This window comes from Ranitomeya imitator, chromosome 1 (genome assembly GCF_032444005.1).
Source record: "Ranitomeya imitator isolate aRanImi1 chromosome 1, aRanImi1.pri, whole genome shotgun sequence".
Lineage (NCBI taxonomy): Eukaryota > Metazoa > Chordata > Amphibia > Anura > Dendrobatidae > Ranitomeya > Ranitomeya imitator.
In genome coordinates, this window is record NC_091282.1 from 909,614,889 (window position 1) to 909,640,780 (window position 25,892).

At 41.4% G+C, this 25,892-nt stretch overlaps 1 protein-coding gene across 1 annotated transcript; it reads left to right on the forward strand.

Moving 5' to 3' along the window:
* EREG (epiregulin) lies at positions 1-25,892 on the forward strand. The gene is made up of 5 exons (XM_069743495.1): positions 1-232; positions 16,220-16,300; positions 22,005-22,125; positions 23,137-23,283; positions 25,068-25,892. The coding sequence occupies exons 1-5, from the start codon at positions 181-183 to the stop codon at positions 25,132-25,134; spliced, it is 468 nt and encodes a 155-aa protein (XP_069599596.1). The 5' UTR covers positions 1-180; the 3' UTR covers positions 25,135-25,892.

The following is a 25,892-nucleotide window of genomic DNA, read 5'->3' on the forward strand; positions in this document are numbered from 1 at the left end:
ACAGTAGAGCTGAAGAATTAAGAGCAGCATTCCAAAGTGAGAGGGAAACCTGCCTGAAGACTAAGTCTTAGTCATTCCTCTGTAGGCAATACTCCATACCAAGGCTCTCCGAACCCTGCAAGGACAAGTCAAGAAGAACCTAAGCTTGAAGATCAAGAGATCGCCTATTTCTCACCACCAATGGCCAGCATGAATTGTTGGAGAAGGCTTTCCAGTTCACTGGTTTTATTTTGTGAGTATGATTGATTATTGTCTTCATATGTACTGTATACTATTTCTGAAATGCTATGGAGAACCACACACCTATGGTTATAAATCATTGTCAACTATTACACAGACGCTCAAATTTCATATCCCATAAAACGTACCTTACTATGGGTCCTAAGAAAATTCTAGCTTCCTGCTATACATTAATAGCACAAAGGTATTTTAATACATTAATACATTTTGCCTAGACAAAAGGAAATTAGAAGGTTTAAAAAAATGTATTGTGTTGGGATATATAAAGTTGTATTCGCAAATTTTGGAGGTTTAAATTTTTCTTCTTGGAAAAAAGATATATTGGTATTGAAATGATCACTATAAAGTTGTAATAGTTTATCAGTGATAGTCTATATTTTAAATAAGTAAAAATAAGACTATAATTATTTTAAAATACCAATATTTATTTTGTTTGTAGGAGTTTTTGATTTCAGTTTGCTTTAGGGTTATTGGTGCCAGAGGTGACTACTAGCCATTCACCCATTATATCCTCATAGACAAAACATGCATAGTTTAGCCAAGTGCAGCATAAGGGCTGACAGCTGTCGCCCGAGTGGATTCTGGTCTGACAACTCTACATTGTGCATGGCCACCTCTAATTTTGCAACACTGTACAATATTCCTCCAGTAATTCAATTACCTGTTTCATAACAATGACATCATTATCTGCTAATCCAGCAACAATGCTATGTATAGCACCGCCACTGAAACTACAGGACAGGGATTACTGCAAGTTTTTTTTTGATTATGGGAAAAAGTAGATGACTAGGCTTGGTGACAGCATTGACAAATGAGCATGTAAACAGATTTATTATCCCTTGTAATATTTCACTCCCTGCTTTATTATGAGGCATCTTTAAGCTATATTTGATTAAAGAGAACCAGTCAGCTTGGAAAACCTGAACAATGTGCGGGCCTTCTGTTATAGAACAGGAGAATTGGAACAAATTGACTTGCATTTTATTCATTTCATTTCCTGCTCATTTTAAACTTACCAATCAAGTGAACGGTCTTAATCAGCGATTGACAGCTGTCAATCACTACTAGTTAGGTCCACCCCTTTGACTACTAAGCCCAAAATGGGCAAGAATGTAAGAAGATATATATATATATATATATATATATATATATAGATATATATATATATATATATATATACTATCAAACATAGTAATACATCCAGAGTCCATGCTGATGCCATTTAGCTTGGGCTCCACCCTGTTGACATGTATGTTGAATATAGAGTATGTACTAGTCACTGAGGTCAAGATTTGAGTCTCATCTGTGTTCCAGTAGCATGGGCTTTCAATGTTTCCCTGATGTTTTATCGTTTTTGTTCCACCCTGTAGAAACTCACCCATTTCTATGAGTTGGCCCTGCAATATATAATCTCAAAGTCAGGCACTTTTTACAGAGGTCCATAATATGCCCATAATTTATTGAACCCAGAATATCAAAACCTCATATTTTCTACTGAACCAAACCTTAAGCACCATAAAAGCCTATGGTGATCTATGGAGATTTGGTTCAGTGGAACCAATGAGGTCTTTGGTGAAGGCCATAAACTGGATCCAAAAATGTAACCAACTTTACCATCTAAACTACACCTTAGGTTTGATCTTAAATTTTCAAAAATTGTCAAGCAATGAAAGAGGCAAAATCATTGAACGATCTGCAGGTAGCTATGGGGTTTGCAAATGGTGGATATCATAAGGGATACTACATTCTGTAGCCCTTAATCCTTTCAGCCACTAAGATATGATGCCAAGACAAATGTCATTCTTCATTGGAGATCTCAGAGACGCTGGAACTGGCATGCAGTATACCCAAACATTACATTTTTCTTCATTTGCACTGGTCATGCATATGTAGTTTGAAGATTAACAATATCAATGACTTGCAAAGACCAGTTAAAGAAGTTTTGCCTTAAGAGAAAGTCCAAAAATTACTGGTATGTATGGAATGGTAGTGAGCATGTGCAGGCACTACTCCATTCACAGTCTATGCTCAATACTGCTCAAATCACATAAGTGACTTTAGGCCTGATTCTTTGGATCAGTGAGGATCTCAGCAGTCAAATCACCTGGATTGATAAAATAATTTACTATCCTGTGGATGGGTGATAAATGTTGTTTATAGGACAACTTCTTTAATATCTTAATAATTTTTACAATGAATTCTTGGGAGAACAGCATTAGAAGAAATACAGATTAGACTACAGCTGATGAAAATGGACTGTTTAAACTGTAATGAATAGTTGTTATATGAAATTTAACAACAATTAAATTTATTGTTTGCGCCCACCTATCACTGACCCTCATGGTCTGAAACAATGTTGATCGTGTTTGAAATTTTCATTCCATAGTCACCAGTCCACAGATGTTACTTTAAAAGGCCATTTCCAGACACACCGTTCGGCCTTTGCCCGGTTTCAATAAACGTTTATTGCTTGTCTTAGGTTGCGCCCATCTGCATAGTTGAACAAGCACTCAAAGTTGTAGATAACGCGACAAGTTACAACAATCTCTAGCCTTCATTCATGGCTGCAGGGGGGAGCTGAGAGCTGCATGCAGGAAGCACACTATTGGCACAAATTTTGTTCACGCTGGTGGTCTGAAGAAATGTTGGTCATGTTCAAAATTTTCATTCAATAGCAATTAATCCACAACCGATCTTACTTTGAAAGGCCATTTCCAGAAACATTGTTTGTTGTTTGCCAGGTATCAAAAGACATGGATGGCCAGTCTTAGGGTGTGCCATTCTGCAGAGTTGAATAGTTATTTTGCTTTAATTATTGTATTGTTAACGTTGTTACTTATGACTTTTGTGTTTGAAACTGTTAAACTGTAAAGCGCTGCGGAATATGTTGGCGCTATATAAATAAAGATTATTATTATTATTATTATAGCCGCACAAATTTTTAGGTAACACCTCAATGTTACAACAATCTCTTGACTTCATTAATGGCTGCAGGTAGCCATGACTGTGGGCTGCATGCAGAAGTCGCACTGTGGGCAGAAATGTTTGGCATGTGCTCACCTATGGCACACCCTCATGGTCCAAAACAATGTTGGTCATGTTCAAAATTTTCATTCCATAGTCACTAGTCCACAAACCATCTTTCTTTGAAAGGCTATTTCCATAAACCTTGTTTGGCCTTTGCCCGACGTCAATAAACATTTACGGCCAGTCATAGGTTGCACCCTTCTGCAGGGTTGTATAAGCACACAAATTTGTAGGTAACACCTCAATGTTACAGCAAACTCATGCCTTCATTCATGGCCACAGGTGGGCATGGCTGTTCATTGCATGCAACACATGCACTGTGCGATCTCAGCCAGAACAGATAATATGTACTAAAAATTATTACATTGAAGCAATCTTTTTCCAGATAATAATTTCTTTGATGTATGTGTAATCTCCCAACTTACGTCTTCATAAAGAGTATGACCACCTGAAGTTTTGGTGTTACAGTACATGCCTGATGCCTATGTAGTTTTTGTGCTTTTATAGATTAGGAGACAATGATGAAAATACTTGTAATCTGACCCGCCTGGATTGTTGGTAGGGGATATTCAGGAGTGCCCTGTTTATGTCACATTCCTCAGTATAATAAACTAACAGAACTAGAGTTAACTTACCAGAAAGTGGAAGGGAACTGAGACCTCCCCATAGGACATAGCATTTTTGAGTTGAGGTCAAACTAGAGAAATCATCCTGTTGTAGCTGTGGATGATCTATATTTCTCATTCTAGGCAGGTATTTGGAATTGTTAGCTGACTAAGAGTATGTGAGAACTTAACCTATCCCTCCCATTAATACAAAGGAAAAAGGTTAAACACAAAAATGTCTGAGATCCAGACTGAGCCAGATTTCTAAACCTGGCTACATTTTTGGACGGTGTTGGTCATAATTACAGCTTGCAAACTTCATTTCTAACCAAACCCATAGTTAATATGAGCTACTGGAGTTTCTGTTTAACTGGTGGATATTTTATTCCAAATATCCATGCAGACAGTGAAACCTTATTTACTGTATTTCTCAATTTGCATATCAGTATTGTAATATGTGCTACCTCCTACATATCTGAACAAGCATGTACATGAAGAGTGCTGCAAAGATAGTGATACTCTGTGCTTGTAGAGCAAGATGTTTAAGTATGTGATAACGTAGAGCCGATAGGGGAACGCGTGTCAATGGCGGTCACAAGTGAGCCTCGGGATAAATTATTTTCAGAAACTTTGTTCAACAAGTAGAGGGTTGACCTATGGTATAGACTGCAGCACATTTACATCCCCTTATGTGTTAAGATGACCATAAACACTAGATGGCTGTCGGTTTGGCAATGCTTTGGACACTCGTTCAGCCGACAACCATCTCTCCCATGCACAGTAGCACACATTCAGCTGAGCTCTCCTTCATTCTCTAAGAGAGCCGCTGTCAGACATATCTGCTGGTGGTTTACCTCTTGTAAAGCGATCAGCCATCCAAAATTGGACATGGTTGATTGGCATCTCCAACAATCAGTTTGTCGCCCACCCATACATACACTTTAGAGTGCTGGCGAGTCTGTCGCTATTGCCAAGTGCGGACAACATTAGTCTAATGTGTATGACATGCTTAAATTAGGATACAGAGCGCTTAGTTCATTTCTGATCTCTGCGTTAAGATGGGCCGCCATGGTGTGCAAATTGCAGTGTGGGCATAAAACTATTAGAAAAACACTCCTGTCTAGTGAGCCACATAAGCATTGTCCAAGGTCAGTCTAATTGTCTTATAGTTTATTATTAACCTGACTCTTCACCTTTTCACTTCTGACGTTAGACATTTCATAGAAAGAATGTTGTTGCATCACATTTCGATTGCTATGTGCTTCACAGTGGTATCATTACCATAAACAGAAGATCAACAAAACTACCCTTATGGTTTATCATTTTGGATACATAATTATCTCACAGATCAGTATCACTGAGGTGTCAATTGTTAGAATAAATTTACATTTTATGCGTGTTTCATCAACATATTCTCACTCCGTAGAATACAGATCTTGTCACTATGAGACTCAGTCTACTTTCCTTATCTCACAAGCATGCTATGGCTAATGTAACATAGTAAAAAATTACATTTTCCAGGATATTGCACTCATACCATATCCATAAAACAGACTAACAATGTATGTTTGGCAGTATCCCATCTGCAGGACTGCCTTCACTGAGCAGAACAAAGAATTTGCAGTGCTGGTGTGCTAGTGAATCACAGTCAGATAACTTTCATACTCAGCAGTGCAAAGTCCATAACTGTGACTGTGCCTGGCACTGCAGCTCATGTAGTCATTATCGGGCAATGCAGCTCAAGTAACCATTCTTGGGCACTGCATCTTAAGTAGCCATTCTTGGGCACTGCAGCTCGAATAGCCATTCTTTGGTACTGCATCTTAAGTAGCCTTTCTTGGGTACTGCAGCGCAAGTAGCCAATCTTGGGCAATGCAGCTCGAGTAGCCATTCTTTGGTACTGCATCTTAAGTAGCCCTTCTTGGGTACTGCAGCGCAAGTAGCCATTTTTGGGCACTGCAGCTCAAGTAGCCCTTCTTGGGTACTGCAGCTCAAGTAGCCATTCTTGAGTACTGCAGCTCAAGTATCCCTTCTTGGGCACTGCAGCTCAAGTAGCCATTCTTGAGTACTGCAGCTCAAGTAGCCATTCTTGGGCACTGCAGCTCGAATAGCCATTCTTTGGTACTGCATCTTAAGTAGCCCTTTTTGGGTACTGCAGCGCAAGTAGCCATTTTTGGGCACTGCAGCTTGAGTAGCCATTCTTTGGTACTGCATCTTAAGTAGCCCTTCTTGGGTACTGCAGCTCAAGTAGCCCTTCTTGGGCACTGCAGCTCAAGTAGCCATTCTTGGGCACTGCAGCTCAAGTAGCTCTTCTTGGGCACTGCAGCTCAAGTAGCCATTCTTGGCCGCTGCAGCTCAAGTAGCCATTCTTGAGTACTGCAGCTCAATTAGTCATTCTTGGACACTGCAGCTCAAGTAGCTATTCTTGGGTACTGCAGCTCAACTAGCTATTCTTGGGTACTGCAGCTCAAGTAGCCATTCTTGGGTATTGCAGCTCGAGTAGCCATTCTTTGGCACTGCATCTTAAGAAGCCATTCTTGGGTACTGCAGCTCAAGTAGCCATTCTTGGGCACTGCAGCTCAAGAAGCCATTCTTGGACACTGCAGCTCAAGTAGCCATTCTTCGGCACTGCAGCTCAAGTAGCCATTCTTGGACACTGCAGCTCAAGTAGCCATTCTTGGGCACTGCAGCTCAAGTAGCCATTCTTGGGCACTGCAGCTCAAGTAGCTCTTCTTGGGCACTGCAGCTCAAGTAGCCATTCTTGGCCGCTGCAGCTCAAGTAGCTCTTCTTGGGCACTGCAGCTCAAGTAGCCATTCTTGGGCACTGCAGCTCAAGTAGCTCTTCTTGGGCACTGCAGCTCAAGTAGCCATTCTTGGCCGCTGCAGCTCAAGTAGCCATTCTTGAGTACTGCAGCTCAATTAGTCATTCTTGGACACTGCAGCTCAAGTAGCTATTCTTGGGTACTGCAGCTCAACTAGCTATTCTTGGGTACTGCAGCTCAAGTAGCCATTCTTGGGTATTGCAGCTCGAGTAGCCATTCTTTGGCACTGCATCTTAAGAAGCCATTCTTGGGTACTGCAGCTCAAGTAGCCATTCTTGGGCACTGCAGCTCAAGAAGCCATTCTTGGACACTGCAGCTCAAGTAGCCATTCTTGGGCACTGCAGCTCAAGTAGCCATTCTTGGACACTGCAGCTCAAGTAGCCATTCTTGGGCACTGCAGCTCAAGTAGCCATTCTTGGGCACTGCAGCTCAAGTAGCTCTTCTTGGGCACTGCAGCTCAAGTAGCCATTCTTGGCCGCTGCAGCTCAAGTAGCTCTTCTTGGGCACTGCAGCTCAAGTAGCCATTCTTGGGCACTGCAGCTCAAGTAGCTCTTCTTGGGCACTGCAGCTCAAGTAGCCATTCTTGGCCGCTGCAGCTCAAGTAGCCATTCTTGAGTACTGCAGCTCAATTAGTCATTCTTGGACACTGCAGCTCAAGTAGCTATTCTTGGGTACTGCAGCTCAACTAGCTATTCTTGGGTACTGCAGCTCAAGTAGCCATTCTTGGGTATTGCAGCTCGAGTAGCCATTCTTTGGCACTGCATCTTAAGAAGCCATTCTTGGGTACTGCAGCTCAAGTAGCCATTCTTGGGCACTGCAGCTTAGACCACATTAAATTGTGTTGTGATTCATATATAATTTCACATTTCTCTGGGCATTGACAATGGATTCAGTTGGCAGGTATCACAGCGGATGCATCCCTGCCGATTAGATACTTGTGGCTTACTCTATTGATTGTATTTAGAAAGCTAGTACACATAGAGATATGCCATCATTTTTTTGTCCTGACTCCTGAGATAAACATCTTTAAAATGTAATAATGAAAGAAACGAATTAACAAGAAAGTTTACTTATTCTTATGTCGATTTAGTGTGCAGTCAGTAATACAGTTAAGTCCATATATATTTGGACAGAGACAACATTTTTCTAATTTTGGTTATAGACATTACCACAATGAATTTTAAACAAAACAATTCAGATCCAGTTGAAGTTCAGACTTTCAGCTTTCATTTGAGGGTATCCACATTAAAATTGGGTGAAGGGTTTAGGAGTTTCAGCTCCTTAACATGTGCCACCCTGTTTAAAAAGGGACCAAAAGTAATTGGACAATTGACTTAAAGACTATTTCATGGACAGGTGTGGACAATCCCTTCGTTATGTCATTCTCAATTAAGCAGATAAAAGGCCTGGAGTTGATTTGAGGTGTGATACTTGCATTTGGAAGGTTTTGCTGTGAAGTAAACATGCGGTCAAAGGAGCTCTCCATGCAGGTGAAACAAGCCATCCTTAAGCTGCGAAAACAGAAAAAACCCATCCAAGAAATTGCTACAATAATAGGAGGGGCAAAATCTACAGTTTGGTACATCCTGAGAAAGAAAGAAAGCACTGGTCAACTCATCAATGCAAAAAGACCTGGGCGCCCACGGAAGACAACAGTGGTGGATGATCGCAGAATAATCTCCATGGTGAAGAGAAACACCTTCACAACAGTCAACCAAGTGACCAACACTCTCCAGGAGGTCGGCGTATCAATATCCAAATCTACCATAAAGAGAAGACTGCATGAAAGTAAATACAGAGGGTTCACTGCACGGTGCAAGCCACTCATAAGCATCAAGAAGAAAAAGGCTAGACTGGACTTTGCTAAAAAAAAAACAGCTAAAAAGCCGCACAGTTCTGGAAGAACATTCTTTAGACAGATGAAACCAAGATCAACCTCTACCAGAATGATGGAAAGAGAAAAGTATGGCGAAGGCGTGGTACAGCTCATGATCCAAAGCATACCACATCATCTGTAAAACACGGCGGAGGCAGTGTGATGGCTTGGGCATGCATGGCTGCCAGTGGCACTGGGTCACAAGTGTTTATTGATGATGTGACACAGGACAGAAGCAGCCGGATGAGTTCTGAGGTATTCAGAGCCGCCATACTGTGCGCTCAGATCCAGCCAAATGCAGCAAAACTGATTGGTCGTTGTTTCATACTACAGATGGACAATGACCCAAAACATAAAGCCAAAGCAACCCAGGAGTTTATTAAAGCAAAGAAGTGGAATATTCTTGAATGGCCAAGTCAGTCACCTGATCTCAACACAATTGAGCATGCATTTCACGTGTTAAAGACTAAACTTCAGACAGAAAGGCCCGCAAACATACAGCAACTGAAAACCACCGCAGTGAAGGCCTAGCAGAGCATCAAAAAGGAGGAAACACATCGTCTGGTGATGTCCATGAGTTCAGCACTTCAGGCAGTCATTGCCAACAAAGGATTTTCAGCCAAGTACTAGAAATGAACATTTTATTTAAAATTACTTAATTTGTCCAATTACTTTTGGTCCCTTTAAAAACAGGGTGGCACATGTTAAGGGGCTGAAACTCCTAAACCCTTCATCCAATTTTAATGTGGATACCCTCAAATGAAAGCTGAAAGTCTGAACTTCAACTGCATCTGAATTGTTTTGTTTAAAAGTCATTGTGGTAATGTCTATAACCAAAATTAGGAAAATGTTGTCTCTGTCCAAATATATATGGACTTAACTGTATATACTGTAAATATGGGGTCAGATTGGACATCAAGGATTTGGCTTCTTAGGGGTGCAGATTGTCACGTGAACATCCGCAGTGCTTTGGTAATATAATGATCATGGGATATGAATAGTGTTGAGCGATACCGTCCGATACTTGAAAGTATCGGTATCGGATAGTATCGGCCGATACCCGAAAAATATCGGATATCGCCGATACCGATATCCGATACCAATACAAGTCAATGGGACATCAAGTATCGGAAGGTATCCTCATGGATCCCAGGGTCTGAAGGAGAGGAAACTCTCCTTCAGGCCCTGGGATCCATATTAAAGTGTAAAATAAAGAATTAAAATAAAAAATATTGTTATATTCACCTCTCCGGCGGCCCCTGGACATCAGCGGGAGGATCCGGCGTCCGGCACGGCTTCTTTCTTCAAAATGCGCGCCTTCAGGACCTGTGGAATGACGTCCCGGCTTCTGATTGGTCGCGTGCCGCCCATGTGACCGCCACGCGACCAATCAGAAGCCGCGACGTCATTCCTCAGGTCCTAGAAGGCGCTCATTCTAGGACTTTAGCTGAGGAATGACGTCGCGGCTTCTGATTGGTCGCGTGGCGGTCACATGGGCGGCACGCGACCAATCAGAAGCCGGGACGTCATTCCACAGGTCCTGAAGGCGCGCATTTTGAAGAAAGAAGCCGTGCCGGACGCCGGATCCTCCCGCTGATGTCCAGGGGCCGCCGGAGAGGTGAATATAACAATATTTTTTATTTTAATTCTTTATTTTACACTTCCGATACCGATACCCGATATCACAAAAATATCGGATCTCGGTATCGGAATTCCGATACCGCAAGTATCGGCCGATACCCGATACTTGCGGTATCGGAATGCTCAACACTAGATATGAATAATCTTATTTTTCTCTGTATATAACAAAGATTGTTATGTAAAACCAGATTCACATCCATTGTATTGTAAATTGACTTATTGAAAAAATCTGAGATAATTCCATCATGCATTAAGTCACTACGTAGTCTTATCATATTCCGCTATATATATAACTGCTGCATACACACATATGGCCTCATATTTATATTTTACTATTATAATGGCACATTGCACAAGGCTGTAGTCATAAAGTGTCCGTCTCCAGCAACGAACTATTTCACGTGCTTTTCGCAATGTCATCATCACCACGTTTGCGCATCTACAATGGCAGAGACAGCGGCATCGGCTACTTTCGGATTTGTCTTATCAGGGCTTTCTCTGTTGCTGTGCTAATAACTGGAATGCTCTGCTATTGTAATCACATTCCACAAAACCACATCAGTGTTTGTTGTACTTTTGTGAATGGCATTCCACTGAGAAAGTGGCCATCAGTAAGTGCTCTATTCTGCCGTGCTGGGAAAGATGATGTAAGCCGCTGCAGGAACTGGGGATTCACTCACTGACTGACCAGAGCCAACCTGCTTCTAATAGGGGATTTTCATGGCTTTTTTTAATGTTGGTTATTTTTTTAATTTTGAGTTAATTTGAAAGAAATGAGAAGCTGATATTTATATTTTCATTTCAAGTCTGTCAATGTTAGTTTGCTCACTGTAATTTATATTTGCATTTTGTATGTAACCCTCTCTCAAATACAGCACCATGATCAGACTGCCTGTATGGAGCAGAATTGCTGACTTGCTATGAGTGCAGAACACCGGGCGGCGCTCATAGCAATCCAGCAGTGAAAACCATAGAGGTCTTCCGGAGACCTCTGGTGGTCATGCCAACCCATCGGTGACCTGCAGTCATGTGACACGGATGCCGATGGACTGAATTTGCCGGAAGCGCGTGTTAAATGCCACTGTCAGAGCTTGACAGCAACATTTAACAGCCGCGGGTGGATCGCGATTCCACCCGCGGCTGTTGCAAGCATATGTCAGCTGTTCAAAACAGCTGACATGTGCCGGAAAAGATGTGGGCTCACCGCCGGAGCCCACATCAAAGGGAAGGTGTCCGACATTGGCATACTATTACACCCGATGTCGGAAAGGGCTAAGTTAAATTGGCATTATAGACCCTACTAACTGAATTTTGTTTTGGTTTTGGATTCTAAATATCCCAATTAATTAATATAATAGATACAAAGCCATATATGTGCCAGTCATGATTGACCTGGACTGCTAGATAATCCTTCAAAGTAAAAAAAAAATCTGGCACGGCCTAAAGAGGCCCTGAGGCCAGAACAGAAGGTCTTTGATTCCCAGCACAAAGTCATCTTCAGCGGCGTTGAATTTTTGACCAGATATTTTGTGTGTCAATTGTTGGGGCCCTAAGTATCTAGTGAGCTCAGTTTGACTCATAATAGCTACAATTGCTATGAAACTTGGGCAAGAGACAGATCTGAAGATCATGTAGTTTTATAATCGAGGTCTATTAGCTTGTATGATGCCACTTTTTATAGTTCTGATTGTACTTTGAGCAATAACTAGTAGAGAGGTGCACGAATCTGCAGTCATGTGGTTGGACTCTCAATCATATCGTATGCCGGAAGAAGGTGGACGGTCGGAGGTGTGTGCTGAGCCATTTATGATGGCTATCTATTTCACATTGCGGAAAGCTTCAAAGTGCTGACATCTCCGAGCCGGTGAAGCAAGACTGGGCTGGGTGCAAACTTTGATCTCGCCCATTGCATGTAGTCCTGGGAGAACGCTGACTTTGCTACTATCGTGTCAGCAGAGTACAGAGGCTAACACTGTATTTTTCTTAAGTTGTTGTGTAATTAGTGAGTTTCCGGACATCATTCATTTTTTAGCCCCTTTGCTATTTTAGTTATATGAGCTTCAATCCAACAACACAACGCCCTTCTGTTTCATATGAAGGATATGTATTAAATTAGCATTTTATACACTCGTTTTTTTTAATCTAAAAATCTCATTGGTGACATCAATATTAATAATAGCAGTTATATGAACCTTCCAAACCTTTTCCTAACTTCCCCTACACCGACCGGTGTTATGACAGCTAACCAATCATACCTATATGTTACTATACAGTCCGAAAAAAAGAGAGAATTGAGGAAATGTGGAAGGATTTGGCCACCAGTTGGATGACCCCTCCTTATATCCTGTAATAAAAAAGATACTCCCCTCCCGCACCGGCGCCGTCCTAGTGAAGTCAGTGCTGAGTCAGCCGGTATTCACATGACATTATTATGCAATGTGAGCGCTGCAGTCGATCTGTGACTACTAATAGGCTGCGGCACACACGTCTTCCCCAAGTATCGTCCTAGGAATGTGTCAGAAGCAGCCCATTACTGCCCGTTGATTGGCTGTGGCATTCGCAGGGCATAATAATAGCACACGATCACCAGAAGACATCACTGGAACGGTGCTTGTCCTTGTAGGTGACTCTCTGGGTTTTTTGGGGGAATACAGCATTTAAGAAGGGGTTTTCCAAGTAGTGGAGAACCCCGTAACTTCATAGTGTTGGTAATCTGATCAGATATTCCACATGACCCAAGCACTGTGTCATCATGCTAGAGCATGAGGTAGGGACAGAGTCCCTGATTCCAGTGAGGTATCACTTAGTTTACTGGGTGCAGCAGTTATTATAGAATCACAGTTTTCTCTGCTGCAGATCTAGCAGAGCTCAGTTGCTGAGCTGTGTATAACCCCGCCACACGACAGCTTACTGTGTTTATTATATAGTGACAGAGAGCTGCTAATCAGTGCTGGGGGTGTGGCTGGACTAGGAGGCATGAGACACCTAGTCCTGTAGTGATAATCTCCTGATAAACATTGATTGTATTAAAACAGTTAAAGCAAGCCTAGTAAGTGACACATCGCTGAAATCAGGGTTTCTTCCCTTACCTCATGCTGCTCTTAGATTTAATAACACAAACCTGCTGATAGATTCCCTTTAAAAAATGATTGCATACAGTAGTGTTGAAAAGTATGGTCAATTGTAATTTATAGTAGAAGAAACTGTATCCTGACATACACCAGCCAAACACGTTAAATGGCCACTCGTAGTGTGTAAAGAAGAAAACATACTTATTACGACCCAACAATTACTGATAATAACTCTATTACCCACAGGTATTCCATGTTCAAACACAGGACAGGCTATAGAAAGTATGCAAAGGAAACCTTAGCATTAAAGTTAATCCATGAGCAAACTAAGGACTGATAAACATCTTCCATTGTAACTATGGAGAATATGTTATTGGTTACACAGCATGGAGCCAATGTTTGCTTCAGACTACACAGATTTCGACATTGACTCTCCAAAGCATCAGCTGCACTTTACACTGTGATGCCCATGACTAGTCATCTTATCTGCATTGCAGCTTTAAAGGGAAGCTATCATCAGAAATGTACCTAAGATATCAATCAGGTTTTTATTTTGAATGTATTAAAAAAAATACATATCACAACCTATATTAAAATGAAATAGAAATGTTGCAATTTTCACATTTGCCACCTGGGCTTTTTTAGAATCAGGAAACAACACATGTACATAGCAACAATAGTCAGACCCTGGACACTATTGTTTGTATCAACGTGTCTAATTAACCTGTGCACAGGTCATTGTGAAGGGAGGGGGAGCAGGATCAGCCATGACATCATCTATTGTGATTGGTGGATAAACTGCATATAGAGGTGTTACTTACTGCCCCTGAAAATAAAGTCGCCTTGCTGAAAACTGAGCAAGGACAGGAAGCAGAAGTCTAAAAAAGCCCCAGTGGCCTGTGTGAAAATTGCAAGTTACAATTTTTTTTTTCATAATAATAATCGTGAAATTAAAAAAAAAATTGCTAAATTCTTTAAAAAATTTAAACGATAGGCAAGTTTTTGTAAATCATGTAAAACAAGTTAGAAATAAAAATATATAAAATATATATTTTTTTCCCTATATCAGCTACACAGTTCAAAAGATGACAAAAATGTCAGAATATAACATTTTTGATGGATTATACTCATATTTTACATGGACACATGGACTGCTAAAAAAATATTGGACATTGCAGGTTTTCGGGAAGACGACAGCTTTAGAGATTTGGAAGTAATAAAGGTATCTGGATTTCAAGGCTTAAGCAAAGAAACGGCGTGACTCATGAAATGATGTCGGCAGTCACAATCACATAATTAAATATGTAAAACCAAAGAGTCCTTCCATACACCCGGGGGCAGCCAGATGTTTCGATAGTGGGAAACGATCATTTGCATGTTAATAAGTAGTACGCTAAGACAAGCTTCCACTCATGTAGTTGCTTGTTAGGCTTCCTCATTCATTTACCAGAAATCCGCTAACACCCTTCATTCTAGAACGTCGAGCAGCGGGCCGTCGTTCTGTTTGTGTTTTTGGCTTGTTGGAAACCAGGAGGTTGAGGATGTGATAACTGCAGCGGCACTCCCACAGTATATCACTACTTATACCACAAGGGCAAATATTGAATCGGTCACGCATCTTGGGCTGACACCAAGCTTCCGACTGCAAAGGCAAATTTGCTTAGCAAATAACTACAGAGTGTTTGATGCCATGAGATCTGCAATACAACGATGGCATGCCGGAAGATTCATGGGCTTGAGTCTTTCCTGACCTTTGTGTCCACTTTTCCATAGGTGTAAAATATACACACTGGAGTGTAGTGTTAGGGGTACGACGTTAGAGTGTAGAGCCCCGATGTAACAGCGGACACCTCCATGTTCTCCAATTCATCATTTGTTGCCATGTTGGGCTCCAAATTCATAAAACATTGCAAATCTCAATTTATGAATTCGGTGCAAAGTCAAACGTTTGTGTTGCTGTTGCTGTCTTGCAGATTTTTGGTGCCAAAAGTGACACAACATTACGCCGAAATACAGGGACACTCAAAAATACACTAAGGATAGAGAGTGAAGTTGCACCAAATTTTGGGACTTTTTGAAAAGTCACAATTGATGAATCAAGCAAAAACTTCTGGAATCGCTAGACTCCGACCACAAAGCGGAAAAGGAAAGAAAACAGGCAATCACATATAAAAAAGCAGAAAGAGAAATAAGAGTTGGGTGCAAACAAAAAAGGGAGGAAAACACACAAAACTAAACAAAAAACAGGCGAGCGAAAATAGACTTCAAAACTGCACAAACTGAATACAAACAAAAAAAGAAGGAAAAGACACACAAAACTAGACAAAAACAGGTGGGTGAATATAAAACAGACTTAAAAAACGACGCTACTAGAATTAAGCATTGGCCGCCAAAAAAAGGCACAAAACACAAAAAACAGGTGCAAAGACAATGATGAATCGGCACCTATGAGTCTGTAAGATGTTCTGCAAGACTCTGGGGGAGGTGCATATGGTCAGTAAACGCTGCGGGTTGGACGCTGCATACTTGTGCAGCGTACATCCCACAGCGTCCAGATGTTACAGCATAGTGGATGTTAAATCCCATGCCTACTATGTGTCCACAGTGGCTTAGCTGCGGAGAAAGACATGTGGCGTGTCTTTCCAGACTGCAGCATCTCTAATTATCCTGCGGAGACACGATCCTCTGCAAGATAAATCTCACCCGTACAATGTATTGGGCAGGGTGATTCCGCACGGTTCAGTGATCACATGCGGAATCACCTGCGCTCAGTAGCCGGCAGCGCTTTGGACGGAGCGGACATGTGCTGCGTCTAAAGTGCTTCCAACTCCTGACTGTGGGGACGTAGCCTAAATGGTTCATTTGAGTTCCATTTCCATTAATGTATCATTTCTTTTTAGACCTATTTGCTAATGTTTCTCTTTATCTCTTTTGTAGGTCTCTCCATTCTACAGACTGTGTGGTGTCAGAAGACAATTGCTCCTTTGTGTAAATCTGGAGAGAACTGCACAACCACAAGTAAGACATCAATTTTCTTTCATGTTTTACTTGAACTCACACGGCTATGTTTTTTCACGGACCGTATGTCTGTACAAAACACTCAGAGTCACTTTTTTTCTGTTGTCACGGATGACAAGGGCCAATACAAGCGTATGGGTTTATGCAAAACACATACAGCACATGGACGGCATCTATGCACCATCCGTGTGCTGTCTGGATCTATCAGAAGCTTTGTAATATATTTATGCATCCATAAAAAAACGGACACATGGACCGTACACTGATGGTAAAACCGACACACTGATGGTCAAAACGGACACACAGATGACACACCGATGGTAAAACAGACCCACAGATGACACACCGATGGTAAAACGGACACACAGATGACACACTGCTGGTAAAACGGACACACAGATGACACACCGATGGTAAAACGGACACACAGATGACACACCGATGGCAAAACAGACACACAGATGACACACTGATGGTAAAACGGACACACAGATGACACACTGCTGGTAAAACAGACCCACAGATGACACACCGATGGTAAAACGGACACACAGATGACACACTGCTGGTAAAACGGACACACAGATGACACACCGATGGCAAAACAGACACACAGATGACACACTGATGGTCAAAACGGACACACAGATGACACACCGATGGTAAAACAGACCCACAGATGACACACCGATGGTAAAACGGACACACAGATGACACACTGCTGGTAAAACGGACACACAGATGACACACCGATGGTAAAACGGACACACAGATGACACACTGCTGGTAAAACGGACATACAGATGACACACCGATGGTAAAACGGACACACAGATGACACACCGATGGTAAAACGGACACACAGATGACACACCGATGGTAAAACGGACACACAGATGACACACCGATGGTAAAACGGACACACAGATGACACACTGCTGGTAAAACGGACACACAGATGACACACCGATGGTAAAACGGACACACAGATGACACACCGATGGTAAAACGGACAGATGACACACCGATGGTAAAACAGACACACAGATGACACACCGATGGTAAAACGGACACACAGATGACACACTGATGGTAAAACGGACACACAGATGACACACTGATGGTAAAACGGACACACGGATGACACTAATGGTAAAAATGGACACATAGATGACACACCGATGGTAAAACGGACACACAGATGACACACTGATGGTAAAACGGACACACAGATGACACACTGATGGTAAAACGGACACACGGATGACACTAATGGTAAAAATGGACACATAGATGACACACCGATGGTAAAATGGACACACAGATGACACACTGATGGTAAAACGGACACACAGATGACACACTGATAGTAAAATGGACACACAGATGACACTAATGGTAAAAATGGACACACAGATGACACTAATGGTAAAAATGGACACATAGATGACACACCGATGGTAAAACGGACACACAGATGGCACACCGATAGTAAAATGGACACACAGATGACACTAATGGTAAAAATGGACACATAGATGACACACCGATGGTAAAACGGACACACAGATGACATACTGATGGTAAAACAGACACACAGATGACACACCGATGGTAAAACGGACACACAGATGACACACTGATGGTAAAACGGACACACGGATGACACACTGATGGTAAAACGGACACACGGATGACACACCGATGGTAAAACGGACACACAGATGACACACTGATGGTAAAACGGACACACAGATGACACACCGATGGTAAAACGGACACACAGATGACACACTGATGGGAGAACGGACACTCAGATGACACACTGATGGTAAAACGGACACACAGATGACACACTGATAGTAAAATGGACACACAGATGACACTAATGGTAAAAATGGACACACAGATGACACTAATGGTAAAAATGGACACATAGATGACACACCGATGGTAAAACGGACACACAGATGACACACTGATGGTAAAACGGACACACAGATGACACACTGATGGTAAAACGGACACACGGATGACACTAATGGTAAAAATGGACACATAGATGACACACCGATGGTAAAATGGACACACAGATGACACACTGATGGTAAAACGGACACACAGATGACACACTGATAGTAAAATGGACACACAGATGACACTAATGGTAAAAATGGACACATAGATGACACACCGATGGTAAAACGGACACACAGATGACACACTGATGGTAAAACGGACACACGGATGACACTAATGGTAAAAATGGACACATAGATGACACACCGATGGTAAAACGGACACACAGATGACACACTGATGGTAAAACAGACACACAGATGACACACCGATGGTAAAACGGACACACAGATTACACATTGATGGTAAAACGGACACACGGATGACACACTGATGGTAAAACGGACACACGGATGACACACTGATGGTAAAACGGACACACGGATGACACATCGATGGTAAAACGGACACACAGATGACACACTGATGGTAAAACGGACACACAGATGACACACCGATGGTAAAACGGACACACAGATGACACACTGATGGGAGAACGGACACACAGATGACACACTGATGGTAAAACGGACACACAGATGACACACTGATAGTAAAATGGACACACAGATGACACTAATGGTAAAAATGGACACACAGATGACACTAATGGTAAAAATGGACACATAGATGACACACCGATGGTAAAACGGACACACAGATGACACACTGATGGTAAAACGGACACACAGATGACACACTGATGGTAAAACGGACACACGGATGACACTAATGGTAAAAATGGACACATAGATGACACACCGATGGTAAAATGGACACAGAGATGACACACTGATGGTAAAATGGACACACAGATGACACACTGATAGTAAAATGGACACACAGATGACACTAATGGTAAAAATGGACACATAGATGACACACCGATGGTAAAACAGACACACAGATGACACACTGATGGTAAAACGGACACACAGATGACACACTGCTGGTAAAACGGACACACAGATGACACACCGATGGTAAAACGGACACACAGATGACACACTGCTGGTAAAACGGACATACAGATGACACACCGATGGTAAAACGGACACACAGATGACACACCGATGGTAAAACGGACACACAGATGACACACCGATGGTAAAACGGACAGATGACACACCGATGGTAAAACAGACACACAGATGACACACCGATGGTAAAACGGACACACAGATGACACACTGATGGTAAAACGGACACACAGATGACACACTGATGGTAAAACGGACACACGGATGACACTAATGGTAAAAATGGACACATAGATGACACACCGATGGTAAAACGGACACACAGATGACACACTGATGGTAAAACGGACACACAGATGACACACTGATGGTAAAACGGACACACGGATGACACTAATGGTAAAAATGGACACATAGATGACACACCGATGGTAAAATGGACACACAGATGACACACTGATGGTAAAACGGACACACAGATGACACACTGATAGTAAAATGGACACACAGATGACACTAATGGTAAAAATGGACACACAGATGACACTAATGGTAAAAATGGACACATAGATGACACACCGATGGTAAAACGGACACACAGATGGCACACCGATAGTAAAATGGACACACAGATGACACTAATGGTAAAAATGGACACATAGATGACACACCGATGGTAAAACGGACACACAGATGACATACTGATGGTAAAACAGACACACAGATGACACACCGATGGTAAAACGGACACACAGATGACACACTGATGGTAAAACGGACACACGGATGACACACTGATGGTAAAACGGACACACGGATGACACACCGATGGTAAAACGGACACACAGATGACACACTGATGGTAAAACGGACACACAGATGACACACCGATGGTAAAACGGACACACAGATGACACACTGATGGGAGAACGGACACTCAGATGACACACTGATGGTAAAACGGACACACAGATGACACACTGATAGTAAAATGGACACACAGATGACACTAATGGTAAAAATGGACACACAGATGACACTAATGGTAAAAATGGACACATAGATGACACACCGATGGTAAAACGGACACACAGATGACACACTGATGGTAAAACGGACACACAGATGACACACTGATGGTAAAACGGACACACGGATGACACTAATGGTAAAAATGGACACATAGATGACACACCGATGGTAAAATGGACACACAGATGACACATTGATGGTAAAACGGACACACAGATGACACACTGATAGTAAAATGGACACACAGATGACACTAATGGTAAAAATGGACACATAGATGACACACCGATGGTAAAACGGACACACAGATGACACACTGATGGTAAAACGGACACACGGATGACACTAATGGTAAAAATGGACACATAGATGACACACCGATGGTAAAACGGACACACAGATGACACACTGATGGTAAAACAGACACACAGATGACACACCGATGGTAAAACGGACACACAGATTACACACTGATGGTAAAACGGACACACGGATGACACACTGATGGTAAAACGGACACACGGATGACACACTGATGGTAAAACGGACACACGGATGACACATCGATGGTAAAACGGACACACAGATGACACACTGATGGTAAAACGGACACACAGATGACACACCGATGGTAAAACGGACACACAGATGACACACTGATGGGAGAACGGACACACAGATGACACACTGATGGTAAAACGGACACACAGATGACACACTGATAGTAAAATGGACACACAGATGACACTAATGGTAAAAATGGACACACAGATGACACTAATGGTAAAAATGGACACATAGATGACACACCGATGGTAAAACGGACACACAGATGACACACTGATGGTAAAACGGACACACAGATGACACACTGATGGTAAAACGGACACACAGATGACACACTGATGGTAAAACGGACACACGGATGACACTAATGGTAAAAATGGACACATAGATGACACACTGATGGTAAAATGGACACACAGATGACACACTGATAGTAAAATGGACACACAGATGACACTAATGGTAAAAATGGACACATAGATGACACTAATGGTAAAAATGGACACATAGATGACACACCGATGGTAAAACGGACACACAGATGACACACTGATGGTAAAACGGACACACAGATGACACACTGATAGTAAAATGGACACACAGATGACACTAATGGTAATAATGGACACACAGATGGCACACCGATGGTAAAATGGACACACAGATGACACTAATGGTAAAAATGGACAGATAGATGACACACCAATGGTAAAACGGACACACAGATGACACACTGATGGTAAAACGGACACACAGATGACACACTGATGGTAAAACGGACACACGGATGACACTAATGGTAAAAATGGACACACTGACCACACACTGAAGGTAACAACAGACACACGGACCGTACACTGATGACACACTGATCACATTGGTGCCATTTTCTCAAGTACATGTTTAAACAGATGTGTGAGTGAGACCTAAAAGTAGTTTTATACAAAGGAGAAAAGTGTTGAAAATAATATTTACTCAACAGAGCAATGTGTGAAACTTCGATTATTTCCCTAAATACTGATTTTCTTTTTTTTCTTTTCTTGTAGTGCCTACAACTGCGACTTCAAATGTGGCAGTGAGAATAGTAGAATGTGCAGAAGAAATCAGAAAGTACTGTGTAAATGGTCAGTGCTTGTACCTGCTAGATGTGGACGAACACTACTGCAGGTAATTAACAATATACTGTGTATATCTGGCACATAACAACTGATTAGGGTTTTGAAATCCAGTTATTTTACAGTGATTTAGTATTAGTATACCATCAAAGACGACGTGACGATTCCTGACACATTTTTTGATAGAGAATACAATTCTTACACAAGAATACAGTTATAATTGCATTTTTCATGAAATAATTCTGCAGCATCTTCCTTCAGAATCGTGCACTGTGTCGTCATTGCTCCTAGAAATTCATGGTTAATGGGAATTTGTCAGCAGGTTTTTGTTATGTAATCTGAGAGCAGCATAATGTAAGGACAGAGGGACTGATTCCAGCAATGTGTCACTTACTGAGCAGATTGCGGTAGTTTCAATACAATCAGTGGTTTATCAGCAGAAGATTATCACTACTGGACTAGGTGTCACATGCCGGGCAGTCCAGCTAATTTGTGTGATTAGCATCGTCCTGACAATGTACACAGGAAGCAGCCAATCAGGGGTGTGGGCGGCGCTATACACAGCTCAACAATCTGACCACTGCTACTGTACATCTACAACAGAGAAAACTGCATCAAGTAGCCTAGTAAGTGACACATTGCTGGAATCAGGGTCTCTGCCCCTACATTATGGAGCTATCAGATTCTCTTTAAATACATTTACCAAAAAATCTCTGGGAAAATTGTTTAAAAAAAATTAAGAATTTAATTTCAAAAGATTGATAATTTACATAAACTGAAAATCTGATCCAAAGCCGCCAAATTGTATTTTCCATTGTGCCAATTGGTGAATTGCAGACATTAAAGCTGAAATCTTTGGGCTTCAGTCTATTTTCTTTCATTACCTATTAAAGGCAAGGAGAGATTGTTTTTAGAAGGTGAAAACGTGCCCCTATAATCGCTGCCTTATTTTGGCTCAATCCTATCACATCGTTCAGTTCTGGCATTGATGAGGTTAGAAATAATGGTGAATTATTATGGGAATGTTTTGCATTTGAACTAATACATTCCTTTTGTTCCTTAGGTGTGAAAGTGGTTATAGGGGTCTTCGCTGTACAGACTCGGACATTGTGAAGTCACCAATGAATGAGGAATGCCTGGCGCTCACCATCTTTTTAATCGCATTGCTGCTTCTTGCAGTTGCACTGGTAGCGTTTTTTGCATATAAATGGTAAGTTGTGTCCATATTATATAACAGTACCATTTTTTTGTATAACGGAATTAAGTTATTACAGCAACTTAGTATTTCTTTTCAACTTCATAATTTTTTTCTTCTTAAAGACATTGTGTGAACTCCTAGAAACAGCACCACTATTGTATATGTGTCTGTGTCTGGTATTGCAAATTAGAGATTCCATGAATTTGACTTAAAATTGTGAATATTATAAAAAAAGCCACTGACGCCAATCCGGAATCTGATACTGATAGAATTCTGTGGACCCATAGTTTATCTTTCTGCTCACCCTATTCTCCAAGCAAATGGGAAATAAACTGCAATATGTGATGGCGCCCACTAAGTAAAGTCCAGAACTGCGGAGTTCCACTCTATACATTACTTACACTAGGCCAGAGCGGATATCAGCTAATCGGTGGAGTACTGGGTATCGGACTCCCACCAAACTTATATTGATCACCAAACCTACAGATCATCAATATGTTAATCCAAGACAACCCCTTTAAGTTGGAGCTGATAGTGAGCACCAACTCATTCAAAGGGAACCTGTCAGATGAGTCATGCCGCCTAAACCGCATGAATCGCAACCTGTCGGCACAACCTGAAATGCTCCAGCACTACAGAGAAAATATACTTCAAAGATCCAGCTGGGGACCATAGTCAGCGTGCAGACTAGTCCAGCTCTGACCTTGGCCAGCTCTTCCCAGCGATGCTAGAGGTCTCTCCTACGAGGAAAACCCCTGAAGTGGTGCTGGGAAGAGCTACTGTTGTCTTTGGCTATGGTCCCCAGCCAAATCTTTAAAGTATATTTTCTCTAAAACGCCCGAATGATTCAGAGAATGATAAAAGTGGCCTAAATTGCGCATCCAAGCTGTTCTTCATGCTGCCTGTGGTTTGAGCTCCATGGATCACCTAACAAGGTGACTAGCCATTTGGATATAATACCATGACTAATAACAGCTTAATGTCCGAAATGCGTTGGTTTTTGCTTTGACGCAATATTTTTAATGTACCTGGAACCTTTTAAGTTGTGATGAAATTTTATATTGAAACGGCTGGACACCTTCATCTGCTTGTTCCCCACCTCAAGCCACGCAGGGGCTTTTACTTTCCGTGCCAGGGATCTTCACAGCCAAGCTAAGGGAATTGGTGAACTTTGAGCTTGGCGCACTGGTGGAGGGATACAGTTCAGAAAAACAAATAGTTCCATATTTTCAATGGAAAAATAGAAGGTGACAACTCTAAAAATCTCCTGAGAGTTGTAGTACAAACCTTTCACATATTCAAAGTAACAAAGAAAAAAGTGGTACGCACATTCAGCTCTGAACACCTATCCCACCTCCTCTTGACTGAAATTGCGTTCTTATGCCACACCGGATTTCGGGTGCTCATTCAGAAAAAAGAGAGTGCAAAACATCTATAAGATCCAAAGAAGGAAAAGCACTCACTGTCCGTGAAAAATGTCCAATCTTTATTGTGGCTTCACATAAAATTAGCAAGACATAGCAGGAAGAACCTGTGGTTCCAAGAGACGACGGCCGTTTCGCACTCCTGCGCTTCTACGGGTCCCGTAGAAGCGCAGGAGCGTGAAACGGCCGTCGTCTCTTGGACCTACAGGTTCTCCCTGCTATGTCTTGCTAATTTTATGTGAAGCCACAATAAAGATTGGATATTTTTCACGGACGGTGAGTGCTTTTCCTTCTTTGGATCTTATCAAACCTTTCACATAGTTCCTCCTGATTGTCAAGTATGAATGTTTAACATTTGCTTCTTTTTTACAGGTACGCACTCAAGAAATCAATCCAGCCCAACCAGAAATACAAAGAAGTCAGTACGCAGAACATGTAGGAATCCTTGGATTCCACAAGGGTCGAAGAAAAATTGGAGCCTTTGCAGTGTCTGTGAGGGCCTTAATGGAACCATTCATTTTCTATTTTCATTATTTATAAATTATGCACTGCAGGTCAACCATAAACGTGTTATTTAAGGCTAGTGTTAATATTGTATATATTTTTTTGTGAAAAACACAGTTCAAATTGTGTGTATTTTGTAGGGAACACAATTTTGTATGTCACATTTTATAACAATATATTTATGTACTTTTTATGTGTTGTATTTAAAAAAATGTCCTTATGCTACAATTTCTTTAATTGTGCAGAAATATTGATAAACCTGATCCTTAACCCATTCCCACCATGCCCATTTTTCATCTTTTTTTTATGGTCTTGTTTTTTCATCCTTGTCTTCTAGGAGCTATAAGCCTTTTTTTTTTTTTTTTACATTTTTCTGTCAATGTAGCCACGGTAGGGCTTGCTTTTTGTGGGATAAGTTTGATTGCCACCGCTTACCTTATTATCTAATGTACTGAAAACCAGGATTGAAAATTCTTTCAAGGGTGGAATAAAGAAAAATAAATGCAAATTTGCCATTGTTGTTCAAGTTTTTTTTTCTTTTTACAGCATTCATTGTGCAGTAAACATTAATTTGTAATTTGATTTTGTAGGTCAGTATTTATGGAGATACTACATTTAAATATTTTTTTTAATGCTTTACTGCTTTTTAAAAAATAAAAAATATTTTTAAAAAATAAAAAAAAATGTGTTGTC